The sequence below is a fragment of the Pantherophis guttatus genome, chromosome 7, assembly GCF_059756535.1.
Source record: "Pantherophis guttatus breed Tessera chromosome 7, ASM5975653v1, whole genome shotgun sequence".
Lineage (NCBI taxonomy): Eukaryota > Metazoa > Chordata > Lepidosauria > Squamata > Colubridae > Pantherophis > Pantherophis guttatus.
Genome location: NC_142069.1, coordinates 23259268 through 23275834, shown reverse-complemented (window position 1 = coordinate 23275834; position 16567 = coordinate 23259268). Strand labels below are relative to the sequence as shown.

The window sequence follows — 16567 nt, the reverse complement described above, 5'->3', positions numbered from 1 at the left end:
TATATATATAGCTTCTTTAATGATGATTTTTAAACTGTATTTATAATTCTTGTTTTATGAAAAAAAATTCTATACAATACTTTAAAACCATAAAATTGAAAACCAGAGTTTCTTATGTATGGTTCTAAATGCAGCACCACACATATTATCATAATGAAATCTGATGAACAGCTGGAAATCAGTTCCTCCCTCCTTTCTCTAAACAGAATTTTCAAAGAATTGATTCATCATTTGATACTTCCCAGATCAAGTGATAATTGCATTTATGAATGTGACATCACAAATACAATTCCAGAATGGATTTTATTTAAGATGTCAATGGCAGTGAAAACATTTTACATATTCAGTTGCCAGTAACTAGGTACTGAAATGAATGTAATAACATCTTTTCATTTAAAAAATAAAATAATATTAATTGCTTTAATTTTTTTTAAATGATATAAACAATAAATAGCTAAAGTCCCTTTCTTCTGCAGAAAGAGCAACTAAGGTGGTATTCAAGAGCTAGTGATCAGTAATACATGGATTAAAAAAATATAAACGTAGCATCATTTAAATAGTACTTTAATTCTTAAAACCTTTTTTTAAAAATCACTATATACTATCCAGAAATAGATTTTACTCATTTATTTTCAAGGAAAAAATCATACTGAATCAGCCTGTCTGAAATGTTCTTTTTACCACTTAGTAGACATTTTTATTAACTTAATGACCCCAAATTATCATAAAACAACAACATAGAATAATAGAGTTGGAAGGGACCTTGGAGGTCCTCTAGTCCAACCCCCAGACTCTTTCTATTCAAGCTGGTTCCTTGGAGTAATCAGTCAGTCAGTCGTTTAACTTCAGTCACTGGCCAGCAAAGCAAAACAAAAGAAGTCACATTTAGTCCCATGAAGAACTTTATAATTTTCAGAATCTTTGCCTGAGTGGATTTCACTCTCTTGCTTCTCTATTCTTTTTTCTCTGTGCATCATGTCTCTTGGATAATAAATCTGCAGGAAAGAACTAGGACCATTGTGCTAACATGTAGAGTCAATATTTTGTAAATAAATACATAACCCATCCAACTTTTTCCAACAAACATAGTCCAGCGTCACCATAATGTTAAGCTGTAGTTAATCATATCAGGAAATAGGTAGTCTGGATCTCATACTTGTAACTGTGCTTGCAGAGAGGAGAGTTTATATAATCTAGGCCCGTGATGGCAAACCTATGGCACACGTGCCACAGGTGGCATGCAGCGCCCTCTCTGTGGGCACACTCTGCCACATATATGCACGTGCCTCCTGCTGGCCAGCTGGTCATCGAGTCTCGGCCGCGCACACATGGGGGCGGGGCACATGTGGGGGGTCATGCACACATTTGGGGGTTAGCGCATTCAGGGGGTCGCGCATGCATGTGCAGGGGGTGGGGCGTGTGCGGGAGGGTTGCACACGCATGCATGGGGGGCATGTGCTGGGGGGCATGTGCATGTGCAGGACAAGCACGCATTGCATTTGCGGGGTTCGGGCGCGCGTGCGCTTTGGACTCTTTATCCGGAAAAGGTTAGCCATCACTAATCTAGGCTTATTTTTTAAATTAAATTTACATGCCATCCATCTCACTATTGAAGTGATTCTGGGCACTATCCTATGGATTATAATGACATGCAAATGTAGTTAGAGTTTGGGTTTATTTCCTTTCTAATTTTTAAAATTTTCCTTTATAGACAGCCTTGATTTGGATACCCAAGTACCCATCGTTTTAGTTACAATTACTGTTTTTGAAAAAAAATCATTATTACCAAATCAATAGGAGAAATATATGCTTGCCTGTCTATCTTTGAAAGTGACAACTGACAACAGAAAAAGGAGAGGAAAAATTAAAACATTAGTAAAACAATTCCATATTTAGGATTGTTTGGCAAGTCAATGATGATAGAATTCTCCTGTAGAATATAATTTATTAAAGTACCTTTGAATGTCAAAAGCAGAACCAGAATCTGCAAAGACTTTTAAGTTATTCAGCAGGATATTGCATGCCTCATCAATTAGCGGAGTCATCTGTAAAGAAGCACAGGTATATGGTCCAATTTTAAAAACATATTGTATTTTTATACATTAATTATATACTGCAGGAGCAAACGTATCTCAAGAGCCTCTCATTGATGGAGGAAGTTATTTTCTCAAGGAAGAAAGTGAAGAATTACATTTATACAAATGGGATTTCATGTTTTAAAATGCTTTCTCCCTTACTGAAATGTCCCGACAGCAGGGGTGAAATCCAGCAGCAGGGTCTGACAGGTTCTGGAGAACCGGTAGCGGAAATTTTGAGTAGTTCGAAGAACCGGCAAATACCACCTCTGGCTGGCCCCAGAGTGGGGTGGGAATGGAGATTTTGCAATATCCTTCCCCCAGGAGTGGGGAGGGAATGGAGATTTTGCAGTATCCTTCCTCTGCCACGCCCACCAAGCCATGCCCACCAAGCCAAGCCAGGCCACCAAGCCACACCCACAGAACCAGTAGTAAAAAAAATTGGATTTCACCACTGCCCGACAGTCTGCTCTATCTTGACAATTGTGACAGTTATTATTTGGCCAAAAGAAGCATTGGATTTTTTTAAATGACAAAATGATACCCAAATTATACATGGTTTTACTAAGAGCTGGAAGCAGGGATGTTGCCATGGACAAGTAAAGTTGCTATCTGTAGAGGTTCTGTAGCAGAAAGGCCTGAAGCTTCTTAAGTAATTATGCTTGAACAGCTTTCTTAGTATCAGAGAGATTTTGAGTTTTTTGTTGACTGGTTTAAAGACAAGTGTAAAGACAAAAAGAGGACGAGATCTTTCTGCATGACACCAAGAGGGCTATCAACGGCATCGCACTGCTTAGTTTTGTTGTTGCTGATCTACACCTCCTACCTGAATTTCATCCACCCCAATTTGTCTCAAGATATGTGCAACCACAATATTTTGGTCCAGAAATGAGACCAAATGTTCTGTTGGCAGAAAGCAGCACCTGTACAGAAAAGCTGGCACCAATCAGGCACTAAAAGGAGGCTAGCAGACAGGTTCTGGATGGCTTGCACATTGACGCTAGTCTAGCAGAAAAGCCAAATGCCCTCTATGACCTCCTTTGCTCAGCAATTTCTAGTAGCATTAGAGAATAAAATGATATTAATGTGACCCAGGGATGACCTTCCAAACCACTTACGTGACCAAAATTGTACAAACATCCCTTCCATTGAATCTTTTCGGTAAACAAAGGAAGGAGCCTAAAGATCCTATCAACCTCTATCAGCTTCTTTGACAATCTTTGTTCCTGCCAGCAGGAAAGCCATTCTAGAATTATGACCTTTAAACTTCTGCTTCTGTTCATTAATCATTGTTTTTGTAATGCAGTTTGTGCTAGGATGGTATTTTTCCCTCTCCTTCCAATACCCCCTATCTGGTGTCTTTTGGTTTAGTAACCCTTTGCCCTTAAAAAAAAAAAAAAGACCATATCCTTTCATAAAGCAAATGCTACTTAAACAGGAAGAATTAGAAACCAGAAGCAAATTCAAGTAGATCCTGCTGACCAAGCCATTGACCAATAATATTTTAGCCAAACTGGAAACAGCTACTGATACTTTTTGGTGAAAGATACTTCTTTCCTGGAGTGTAGACTCCATGCATTTTTTTTTCTTTTGCACTTAGCTCCATCATACAGTAATATATTGGCAAATGTTTACCATTCCAGCTTAGTATAGGGAGAAGAGAAACTTTGTTTTAAAAACACAAGCAAGCTATGAGGTTCTATGAGCACCCCATCCCCACAAACTCCATTTCTCCTTCCCTGCTTGTTAATTTTTGTGCAATTGCAGTTGATTTATTTAGGCCAAAACAGTAATACTGATATTTATGTATGTCTGTATCTCCACCTGCATGGACACACACAAATATATCTATGTATATGTACCTATATAGAAAGATCTCTTATTGTCTTTATGCTGAACGTAAACAACATGGATTCATTTTGAGACATTAGAATAATCTGTAAATCCAGTATTCCATGTTTATCATGTTTTGTAGCTTTTGCCAAATCTGGTCACTTCAGTAAAATCTTTTGGTTAGAGCAATGCAACAATTAAAAGATTCTGTCCATCACTGATCCATGGTGCTAAAGGTCCATCTACCTTGGCCTAAATCTACATAGGAGAAATAAAAACCAGATTTGCCTTTTCTTCTTTTTATTTAATAATTTATTGATGATCTCATAAAAGCCTGTAGGTTGATTTTGTTTTTTTTTACTAGCTAATCCTTACAGAAGTAATAACCGAGGAGTCAGAGGAAAGCAAGGTGTGACACACTTCCCTCGCAATCTTTTTCCTTTATCCAAAAGAAGTTAAGCCAATTTCTATCAGAGCTCATTCAAGTGAAGCCCACCCAGCACTTCCAGAAAGGGTGAGTCTTTTTCTCCTCCTTCAGCCAGCAATCCTCCCTCCCCGCCTAATCAGAGTCCCCCTCTATTTTTTTTGTAGAAATATAATATTCTCCATCTTTATTCTACCTAAAAACTTCTGTCTTGGGCAGGGAGTTGGACTAGAACACTTCCAAAGTCCTTTCCAGATTAGTGATTCCATCACTCCCAAATTAAGTTGGGCCCATGCAAAAATGCTTCCCTTTAACAAGGGTATACAGTTAGTTCCTGACATAATAGAGCCTGCCCATTATGGTCATAAAGCAGTAGTGGGTTGCCCCCAGTTCGCACCAGTTCTATAGAACCGGTAATAAAACCGGCTGGAGGCTCCGCCCACCGACCCTGATGTCATCAAAATGCTTCTGTGCATGCGCAGAAGCTTCTGTGCTTGCACAGAAGAGCGTGCATGAGCAGAGAGCACGTGCACGACCCCACTGCGAACCGGTAGTAAAGGTAAGTAGAACCCACCCCTGTCATAAAGCATGATGGTTATAAAGCAGGTCATCATCCAGGGGTGAAATCCAGCAGGTTCTGACAGGTTCTGGAGAACCAGTAGCAGAAATTTTGAGTAGTTTGGAGAAGCAGCAAATACCATCTCTGGCTGGCCCCAGAGTGAGGTGGGAATGGAGATTTTGCAATATCCTTCCCCTAAGAGCGGGGTGGGAATGGGGATTTTGCAGTATCCTTCCCCTGCCACGTCCATCAAGCCACGCCCACCAAGCCACACCATGCCCACAGAACCGGTAGTAAAAAAAAATTGGATTTCACCACTGTAATCATCTGACCAATCTGACTTGATGACCTTTTAGTGGCAGTTGTTTGTTAAGTGTGGTTAAACACTTTTTGGCAAAAAACATTGAAAATTGTGGTCATGTCACCATGCAAATGGCCATAATTGTGCTCTGGTTGCCAAATGCCTGTTATGTGGCATAACTGCAGGAGGGTGAGCTGGTGAGGGAGGCAGCTGTCAGAAGTTCTGAACATTGGGCAAGTCCATTGTAACTCCCAACCACCAGTCATAAATCAAGGACTATCTATAGATGAATGATGCTTCTTCAAACTTCCTGCTTTCTTTGTAGAGTCAAGATACAGATACAGATTAACAAGAGTTGGAAGGGAAGAGGCCTTGATGTTGCTTATTTGGAGAGGAGACGCATATATCTTTTAACCTTACTTTGAATTCCTTATTTCCTTCTCTTGGTGAGAAACCTTGTCATGTATTGTACTTATTTAACTTTCTTTTTTTTTCTAACTGAAACTGAATAGGTATGCACGTTTTCATTGACATTCCCACAAAATGTCTTGTTTCACCACCTTTATTTGAATTAATTCTTCATCTTTTTCTTGTGAAGTGAATGTGTTAATTTCCCCATTGACTGTCAATTATCTACGAACCTGCTAGTTTATAGACTGTGGAGTGCTTCTGATTTTTGTGTTAGCTTATAACCTACTGAATTTAACTACTAAATACCAAGCGATTATTTGATAGCTCTATATGCCATTAGCCAAATATTATATAATGGATTGTGCTCAATGGTTATTATTTATAGTTTCATTTTTTAAATTTCCTGAATGCGGAAGCCTGTTTAATAATTCGTAGCATTCAGTTTTAACAAAACTGGCATTCTGGTTTGATACACTGTACTTAAAGGAGTCCTACATTTTAGTAGTTCTATCTGCAAATTAAATCTTCACTTAGCTGAAACGGCTCAAATTCTTAGCCATTTGAAAGATGGAAACATCTCCCTTAATCATTCCAAACTTTTGTTAACCCACAGTTAACATTTTATAAAAAAATATGTTGGGTGACGACTTCACACAGCCGAACAAATTAGAAAACGGGGCTAGTGGCCACAAGAGGTAATAGCTAAGTTGTGCAATTTTTTAAAGGGTTTAGACCAATTCGTGGAGGTTAAGACGATCTGTGGCTGCATGTCAAGATGATTATATGCTATCTCCAAGTTCAGGCACACCATGCTTCTAAATTAACAGTTGCTAGGACACAAGTGGAACAGAAAGTTATTCCTTCTTTTATGGGGGAATCTGGTTGTCCGCTGTGAGGAATGGAATGCTGTGCTACATAGACTTCAGTCTGATTCAGGAGTATTGTTATCACAACAGTGTTATCTGATGTATGTCACCTTCAACTTACAGAATTTTCAGCAATACTGCAGTCATACAGTCAAAGAACTGATGTCTATATACTTGGTAGATATACCAGAGTGAGTTACACTGAACTTCAGCATGAAAGGAAACTTAAAAAAAAATAATACCTGAAGTATTCAATATTCTCCTTATTTGATAAATCATAAATTAAATTTAACTAGGAGCCTGGATAGCTCAGCAGACTAAAAGCCTGTTATTAACATTCAGCTGTCTGCAATTACTGCATGTTCGAATCTCCCCAGGCTCAAGGTTGACTCAGCCTTCCATCCTTTCTAAGGTAGGTAAATTGAGGACCCAGTTGTGGAGGCAATAAGCTGACTTTGTATAAAATATATACAAAAGTATGAAGGCTATTGCTTAACGCATTGTAAGCCGCCCTGAGTCTCCGGAGAAGGGCGGCATATAAATCTAATTAAAAAAAAAAAACTAATTTAGCATCTGCTTAATTATTGCCATGAAGATACCAGAATCAAAGGCACAAACAGGGAAGAAGATTGTGATTCATTGTACACTTTTTCTATCTTGTACTACAGTCTTCTACTTCTGTCCGACTATCGCAGCACCATTGAGAGTGTCCTGACATACGGCATTCTTGCATGGTTTGGGACCAGCTCTGTAGCAGACAAAAAAGCTCTACAGAGAATCATTAAAACTGCCCAGAATATCATTGGACTCCAGCTACCAGCCCTGCTCGACATCTTCGAATCTCGCTGTTTGAGAAAGTTGCATACCATTCTCAGAGACTCTTCCCATCCTGCTTATAATCTTTTTGGACTGTTGCCTTCTGGCAGAAGATACAGAACAATTAAAACTTGGACCACACGTTTTCTGAATAATTTTTATCCCAGAGCTATAATTGCACTCAACAATGAACTAAAGGGCCACCATCAGTGAGCTGTTACTTGGTCTGTTGTGTGGATGTTTGGGTGGTTTAGGGGTGGGAATTGTGGTGGGTGGGAGTGTGTTTGAGGATTGTTATGTATGTTGGACCTGGTCTTTGGGTGTTAAGTGAATTTCACTGTATGGGTATACTGTGTATACACATACAATGAGAATAAAGTTATTATTATTATCAGATGGTCTCAGACCAATTCTCGTTCTTTGCAAAGTTTTGCTATCTGTAGTAGCAGGCATCTAATTTTCTAGTTTTCTGTAGTTATCTTTCTTAAGCACCCTTTTTGAATGTTTCCATCATCAGTCTTCTTCATCTGGCACAGATGTCCTAGCCACTAGTATAGCCAAACTGGTTAGCAAGATGGGAGACAATAGTTTGATTTTTTTTTTAAAAAGCACTAAAATATGTTGAGATATCAAACTTTACAGAATATTCTTGCTATTTAAATTATCCAAACCTTGGCAATAGTACTTAGACTTATATACTGATTCAGAACATTTTGTCTCTAAGCAGTTTACAGAGTCAGCATATTGGCCCCAACAATCTGGGTCCTGATTTTATTGACCATGGAAGGATGGAAAGCTGAGTCAACCTTGAGCCAGTGAGGATGATGCAAAATGGTATTCTCAAAATCTATTTGTATAATTTGTGTTTCCTGTTTTAGATTTTGCTAGGTAGTGCTAGCCTGGCTAGGGTAGAAAAATCTCAGGCATTTAGATATATTCACTGTTTATTTGGCACTGAAGTTCACATATAGGCTCATTAAACAAAAATTAAAGAATCTCCAGATGTCAAAAATCATGTCCTGGCATTTTATATATCATATGTGCCTTTATAGAAGTTCTTGTTTCCAACTTCCTATAATTATGACACTGGGTTATTTTCATCAGATTTCATAGTTTTCAAACTGTGCCTAGATGTTATATTTCCAGCAAGATTTTATTTAAATTACTATTAAATTGTGACAAGATTGGAAAACCACTTCAGAGTACCTAGCTATATAGGTTAGGGCTGTGATTTTATTATGTATGTATAAAATGAAAGCAATATCGCTTTTTAAATCAGGCAAAAGGAGTGTCTTAAGCTACATCATAAATTTTATTGATGCAAGCTTAGCAAGTTGAAGAGCCTTCTAAAAAGTCAGTATTGTAATCTGAGAAGAGGTACGTAATCTGAATTGCTAGGGCCATATGTAACCCTTGAAAAGTTGAAATATGACAACAAAGCCAGATGATTATCATCATATTGTGTTTTTATGGTGATGCAAAAGGGAAATTGCTAAATATATGAAGGATGATTGTCATTATTTATAAAGATAAATTAAAGGGTTATTTTTTTCCTGCCCTCACCCACTATTTTGCCTGGTTCTGCCTACATCTGATAAAAAAAATGAAGATGGTGGCTTTGTTCTTTTATACATCTTCCAATAAATTCTATTAAAATATCTATAGTAAACAGGGATATAATGAAAATATGTATATAATGAAACATATAACAAGCAACATAAAATCAAAAATTAACAGCACCGAGTAATATAAATAAATAGATGGCAAGAATCACAATTAAAATATTCTTCTAAATTACTTTGAATGTGAAACTTCAGTCAAATATTTAATCACGTAATAGTGTTAAATTATTTAATACTTTTCTTCTCTGTCACATTAAACATTACAATTTGCTAACAATTCGACAGATTCCTGAGTACTATATCCCAGACTTCCGGGAGCTACATGGAGTTCCAGGAATTCAAGTGAGGCAATGCTATGCAGATTAATAAATATCTTGGGGTTTTTTTTGCAAATGATTTTATCCTATTTAATCAAGTTATTACTAATTTAACTCTGTAATATAAACGAGGAAGAACTTCATCAACTATATGCTGCAATTACTTAGGATTCTGCACCTTTGTTTAATCAATTTTCCATAGAGTGTGTGGGTAAAACTATGCATTAAACCACACATTGATAATGACAAGAGTACAGTCAGGAAAAATAAAAAATCAATATACTTTGGATGATGTCAGCTGAACAGGGGAACAAAGTTATTTATCAAACCTGACAAGATTCTTAAACATAGGATATTCCATTCTTCTGGTCTATCCCGCAGCACTAAATCAAGCCTTCCTGTACTTTGGTACAATATAATCAATCATCCATTCTTAGCATACTTCCATAAAAATGAATTGGAATGTCATTAAGCATTTCAGCCATCTTAAGATTTAAGAACAATTACTGCTAATACTTAGTCTTATTACAGAATTATTACAGAATTCTCATATGCCACCTTTCCTGCAAAAGACCAGCAGTTTTAATGGAGATTTTGGTTCATTTTATCACTACATGCTGTTATATCACCACTGCAGAATTGAAGGCGCCAAGTTTGAGAAACACTGTTTTAAATGAACAGGAATTGTCCATCTCCACCCAGAGTCAACTGCAGTTCTCAACAGTCTAATTTTCACTCACTTATTTTTGCTCTTTTCATGTGTTTAATGATGACTGAAGTGATAATTATATGTAATTAAAGAGTTCAGGCATATATATATATATATATATATATATATATATATATATATATATATATATATCTGTAGAATTCTGTTTGTACATATAACTGTTTAATTGTGTGTGTGTCTGTGTGTGTGTGTGTATATTCCACAAAAGAGATTTCTTGGTTCATTTTTAAATCCTGAAACATTAGCGTAGTTGTTTCCTATCCTACAGAAAGCATCCTAAATCAATAATTTTAAATGTAACAGAGAAGAGAAATAACTTTCCAAGAACAAAATGGCACATCAAATCTGACATCATCTCATTTTGTGTGATATTAAAATGTTTGTTTTTAAGGTGTATCCATTAATTTGTTCACATTTAAATATTTATCGATTTTCAAAATATACAAAACTGAAATGTAGTTTATTATGCACACTTTTTCTGTTGTAATTTCATATATATATATATATATATATATATATATATATATATATATATACATACATACACACACACACACACACACACAATATTTGCAAAAACTGTGCATTTATGAATATTGCTAAAAAAATGTGTGTGTGTTTGGAAAAAATGTGTGTCAAAATACATGCTAATTTCAGTGCAAACTCTAAAAAAACCTCAAATTCAATTAACCAGAGAGCCAACTTGATGTGATTCACGTGCTGGCCTAGAAACCCAAAGACTCTGAATTCTAAACTAGCCTCAGCCATAAAATCCTGGGGAAAAGTGAGCTTAATAGATCAAAAATGAGAAACTGAGTGGAATTAAATGTGTTGCTAAATATCAGGCTGCTAAGGAAGTTTATTCAAAAGTTTGTAATGAGGTATCATCAATCCTGACTCTTCATTACATTGTTCCAGAGACTAAAATGAACTGGAGCTGGGTAGAGATGGAGAATACTAGGGGGAAAAAACCTACAGGTGTTACTGAATGAAAGAACTATTTGTTCTGGATAGAATCACATTTCCGTGAAGCAGTAGATATATAGACCTGGGTCAATTGTGTCACAGAAGTCAGTTTTGTTGATTACACAAAATACATCTTTAGACCTGTTGATGTGTTCACTGGATTGGAACAAATGGGATTTTATAGTTCCTTGAGTTTTCTATTTTTATTTTGCTCTGTAAATTGCTCTGTAATATTTTGTGAAGAACAGTACATAAATTAAATAAATAAACAGTGGCACCTCTTTCATAAAGTTAGCAAGGTTGTTCAACTTTTTGATATAACCCACTATTTTAGGTTCCCCCCCCCCCCATGATAATGTTGAACTTTAACCCTTCAGGTTGAAATTTTCCATGCTTGATTCCTGCCAGTACTTGTTTTCAGCAAACAGTAAATGAAGTAAAATTCCACAAGCATGTTTTGTATATTTCCTAGTAACAGCATGCGCCTAGCTTTATGAAAGGCAGGGTAGGAACAAGATGAAGCTTTCTTTTTTTAATGCTACTAAGTTCAGACTCCTTAAAAAATAAATAAAAATCTATGTCTGCAAAGGACCTACTGAAATTATCATTTATTTTTATTTTATTTATTTATTTTGTCAAGCATTTATAAGATAACAGATATAACTATAAACATGATTATGAATACATGAAATGGATACGAATAAATGGGGACAGTGGAACAGGGACGGTAGGCATATTGGTGCGCTTATGCACGTCCCTTACAGACCTCTTAGGAATGGGGTGAGGTCAACAGTAGACAGTCTAAGGTTAAAGTTATGGGAGTTTGGGGAGGAAACCACAAAGTCAGGTAGTGCATTCCAGGCATTGACCACTCTGCTGCTGAAGTCGTATTTTCTTCAATCAAGTTGGAGCGGTTTACCTTAAATTTATATCTATTGTATGCTCGTGTAATATTGTGGTTGAAGCTGAAGAAGTCATTGACAGGTAGGACGTTGCAGCAGATAATTTAGTGTATTATAGGTCAGACTGAAGTCGGCATAGTTCTAAGTTGTCTAAGCCAATGATTTGGAGTCTAGTGGCATAAGGTATTCTCTTACGAGCAGAGGAGTGGAGGACTCTTCTCGTGAAATATCTCTGGACTCGCTCAATTGTATTAATGTCCAATAAGCAGTGCGGGTTCCAGACAGATGAACTGTATCAGTACAATATTACCAGAGAAGAAGCTACGCAAGATTAGGTTAACAACTCTTAATGCCTTTTTGGCAATGTTGTTACAGTGGGCTCTGGCTCTGGCTCTGGCTCTGGCTCTGTCATTATTGACCTATACTATAAATACAAATTTTTAGAGAGCGTCTAGAGACCCTAGCCATAGGTTGCGGTTTTGGTGGGGGTGGGGGCACAGTCATGTTTTACATAAATAACTGGAAAATACACATTTTACATAAGGCCAGGTGCTCATTAAAGAGTTTACAGCGTTTTGCCTACATCAAAATCATCACACAGATGGAACGATGATCCAAAATGCACATTTGAAAATAGTGAATGTGTCAGGCCAGACCTATGAAGACAGCCAGCAAGAAAGAGACTGCAGCATAAAACATAATGTGGGCAACATTGAGATACAACAGAATGGGGTCATTGCAGGGATAAAAGCCTACAATCCTCATATATTCCTTGGTTGGAATAGAATGCTAAATACTAAAATGCAGTTTATTTTCCCTCTGAACCTCAAGCTTTACGTAGAATGCAAATAAAATGGAATGCAAATGGAAATTGAACTGCCTCCTGTTGTCCCTTTGCTTCTGTTTTGTTCTTTATTGCCATTTGTAGGTTCAGGTGAATAACAACACTCCTCTCCTCCTCTAGATCAATTCAAATATATTTTTGAAAAAAAACCTTGGCTCTAGGTATCTGTCATATCTACTTTTAAGATAAAAGCATTGCACTGCCTTGCATAACCTTTTGTTATCTGGTCTTTGCCCCAACAAACCTTTGCATTCTGGGGCTCTTCTGTGCATGCTTTTAATTCCCAGTGGGCTATTTGGTGGTGTTGGCCTCCCTAGTTTCTCTTTATTTTGCAGTTCATGCAAATGTTATGGTTTTCTTCTCACTGCTTTCTCTGCATGGATGATGGTGTTGTATAAGCCGAGTATAACTTGGCAATCTTTAAGATTTTGCAACCTGTAATTTATGTTGTATGAATCTACTCAATTGTGGCTTATTTCTGGTTAAAATGACTTGCTATGAAGCATGAATATAAATATGCTGTTGTTTTTTTAAAAGTGCAATTGTTTATAATTTTCCTCTCTGAGACTCCTGCTCCTTTTTTTCTCTGGACATTTTTTGCTTTCTTTCACATCCTGCCGCTTAAAATGCAACAGTGTGAATTTTCCTCTTGACTTAAATAATTAACTCTGTAAACAGAGACATCTATCCCTGCAAAGCACAATATCCAGGAACTATTTGTCCTTCTAAAGTGTGTCTGGCTCCTGCCAGCAGGGTCTGGCTCTGCGCATACCAGGGGTTTTATCTTTTGTTAGGTTTAAGGAGGGGAAGGAACGGAGGCAAAGATTTGTCTTGTGCCAATGACCCATAGTAAGAGGGATTAATTTCTGTCAAGGCAATACAAAACTCTCTTCTTTAGCCTCTCTCCCTCCAAATTATAGAGAGCACATTTGCATTTATTGCTTCCCTTACTTTAAATCCTGTCAAATTCACTATCAAACCAGGGAGTAAGCTAGTTGTCTAGGTGCATTACCAATGATATTGTCAGTTCTGATTAATCAGGGGTCCTTGGCAGGCTTATGGCCAATTAGAATTTACCATAATAAGGGGGTGACAGCTGGTGTTGCTAAGCAACAGCTGTCTATAGAACTAAAGAAGCCAGACACATTTAGATGCTACTGTAGAGTTCGACAGCAGCATGTCAAAATAACATAGGCTTCTGTCCAGCAATTTCATTTCCTAACCAAGGAACAGGCAATGGAGTGAGAAACGTATTTCCTTTTCAAGAATATGACTGTCTATAATTTACCGAAAGAAGTCCATGTACGATGCACCAAGAAGACTTTATGTGATGAAGTACTACAAAAAGCAAGAGATCAAAAAATAACGTATAAAGGACAAAAAATAATTATATTACGTCAATTACCAAAACGGGTAAGAGAAATAAGGAAAAATTATGAATTTCTTACGAGGAGGCTTCAGAAGCCTGGGATTCATTATAAATGGCTATTACCGGATGGGCTGATTATAAGCTGGCAAGATAAGCGGATACGCATAGAAGATCTAAGAGATGTGCAGGAATTTTTTGACGTGCACTTTAAAGCTGATAAGCAAGAGAGCGGGGAAGAGGTAGAAAGTGAAAGTCAAGAAGAGATGCTTGAAACGGAAGTGATAAAGGAGCAGAAGGATTTAAGAGAACAAGAAGAAGACCAATTTACTGGGGGCTCGGGATCCCAGATGGTGACGAGACAGAAAAAGAAACAGATTGAAAGAACTAAATAAACAAACTGGCAGGAGACGGACTTAGGTTAATATCAATTAATATTAATGGATTAAACTTGCCGAAAAAAAGGAAGAAAATACAAATGAAGTTACAGCGTGGGAGATATCAAATAATAAGCTTGCAGGAAGTCCATATCAAAAAAGGTTACCAGAATTTACTCTTATGTCCCAAATTAGGTGATTTATTTGTATCGTTGGCTGACCAAAAAAAAAAGAGGAGTTGCGATATATATACAGAAACATTTGGAACCCAAAAAAATCTTTGCTGATGAAGAGGGAAGATTCTTGCTAGTGGAAATTAAAATATGCCAAAGGAAGGTTTTACTAGGAAATATATATGCCCCTAACTGTAACCAGAAAAATTTTTATAACATGATTTATAACAAACTAAACGAATTGGAGTATGAACATGTTTGCTTAACGGGCAACTTTAATGCGGTTATAGATGCCACTAAAGATTATGCCAGGGGGGTGGATATGGGGAATAGGAAAGGGGTAAGGAAGACACTGCCGTTGATATGTGACCAAATTCGGTATGAATTAGGACTGGAAGATGTTTGGAGAGTTGCACATCCAAGAGAGGCCCAATTCACATATTTCTCCCCTAGACATAAGACATGGTCCAGGATAGATATGATTTGGGCTACTCCAGAATTATTAAGATTGGCTGTAGAAATAGAAATTGGACCAAACGAATGGCCGGACCATAATCCGGTGACAGTAAATTGGAACGAAAGAAAGTGTAGGGGAAGATGGACAATGAGGACAGATCTGGTAAGGGAAGAGGACTTTGTCACGGGATTGAAAAAAGAACTAAAGCTTTTTTTATGAGGAAAATAGACGAGAGGATACCTCACTACAAAATACCTGGGATACTATGAAAGCGGTTATAAGAGGATATTCGATAAAAATTTCGGCGCATAAATTAGAAAGAGAGAAGAGGGGCAAAATTTTAGAAAAATTAGAAAAGGAAGAGAGGGCATTACAAGTAGATCCGAGAAATGAGAAGATAAAAGAGAGAAAAGAGCTTCTTAAACATAAATTATCATTACTGGATCAAGAGGAATTGGCAAACAAACTTAAACGGGGGAGGCAACATTTTTTTGAACATGCTAATAAAGCAGGTAAATGGCTCTCGTATAGGTTAAGAAAAGAAACAGAAGCAAAGAGAATTGATGCCTTACAAGATGGTGAGGGAAATCTTGTGGGGAATGTGGAAAGGAAAAAGAGGGTGATTACAAAATTTTTTGAAAAATTATATCAAAAAGAGGGAATACAGGAGATGCAAGTAAGGGCATACCTTGAAAACTTAAAATTAGCTAAAACCCCACAAAATATGAAGGATATTCTTAATTCAGAGATTAGGGAAGGAGAAATTGAAACTGTTATTAAGAAGCAGAAATGTGGCAGAAACTGGGACTGGATGGATTGCCAGTTGAATTATATAAAGAGATATATGATATACTATTGCCAAATATGAAAGACCTATTTAATGAAGTTCTAACTAAAGGTATAGTTCCCAGGTCATGGATGGAAACTTACATCACGTTGCTTCCGAAGCATGATTCTGATTGAACACAGATTAAAAACTATAGACTCATCTCCCTACTAAATTCGGACTACAAAATATTTACATCAATATTAGCGGAAAGACTAAAGGTTTTTTTAAACGAATACATCCACCAAGATCAAAACGGCTTTTTGCCATATAGATACCTACGAGACAACATTAGAACCATCATGGATACACTGGAATATTATGAAACACATACAGACAAAGAAATGGTTCTAATGTTCCTCGACACGCAAAAGGCGTTTGATAGGGTTAATTGGGACTTTATTTTATTACAAATTGAGGAGATGGATTTTGGATCTAGCTTTACACAAGCTATCCGGGCACTTTATACGGCGCAATATGCAAGAGTGTTAATTGAAGGTGAAACAACAGAGGAGATACAAATACGTAGGGGAACTAGGTAAGGATGCCCACTATCCCCGCTATTATTTATTTTGACTCTGGAACCTTTACTAAATCAAATCAGACAAAACAAAGAAACAAAAGGACTTAATGTTAGGAAAGAGGAGTTTAAAATATAAGCGTTTGCAGACGACCTCATTTTTATATTGGAGGAGCCAATGA

The 16567-nt window shown here is 37.0% G+C and overlaps 1 protein-coding gene across 6 annotated transcripts in view; it reads right to left on the bottom strand.

The window, feature by feature from the left end:
- Positions 1-16567, bottom strand: part of TBXAS1 (thromboxane A synthase 1) — a 275226-nt gene that overhangs the window by 97007 nt on the left and 161652 nt on the right. For all 6 annotated transcript variants that reach the window (XM_034403670.3, XM_087873777.1, XM_034403666.3 and 3 more), the window contains exon 7: positions 1957-2045. In XM_034403670.3, the coding sequence (XP_034259561.2) occupies positions 1957-2045 (89 nt within the window). The remainder of the gene's footprint in view (positions 1-1956; positions 2046-16567) is intronic.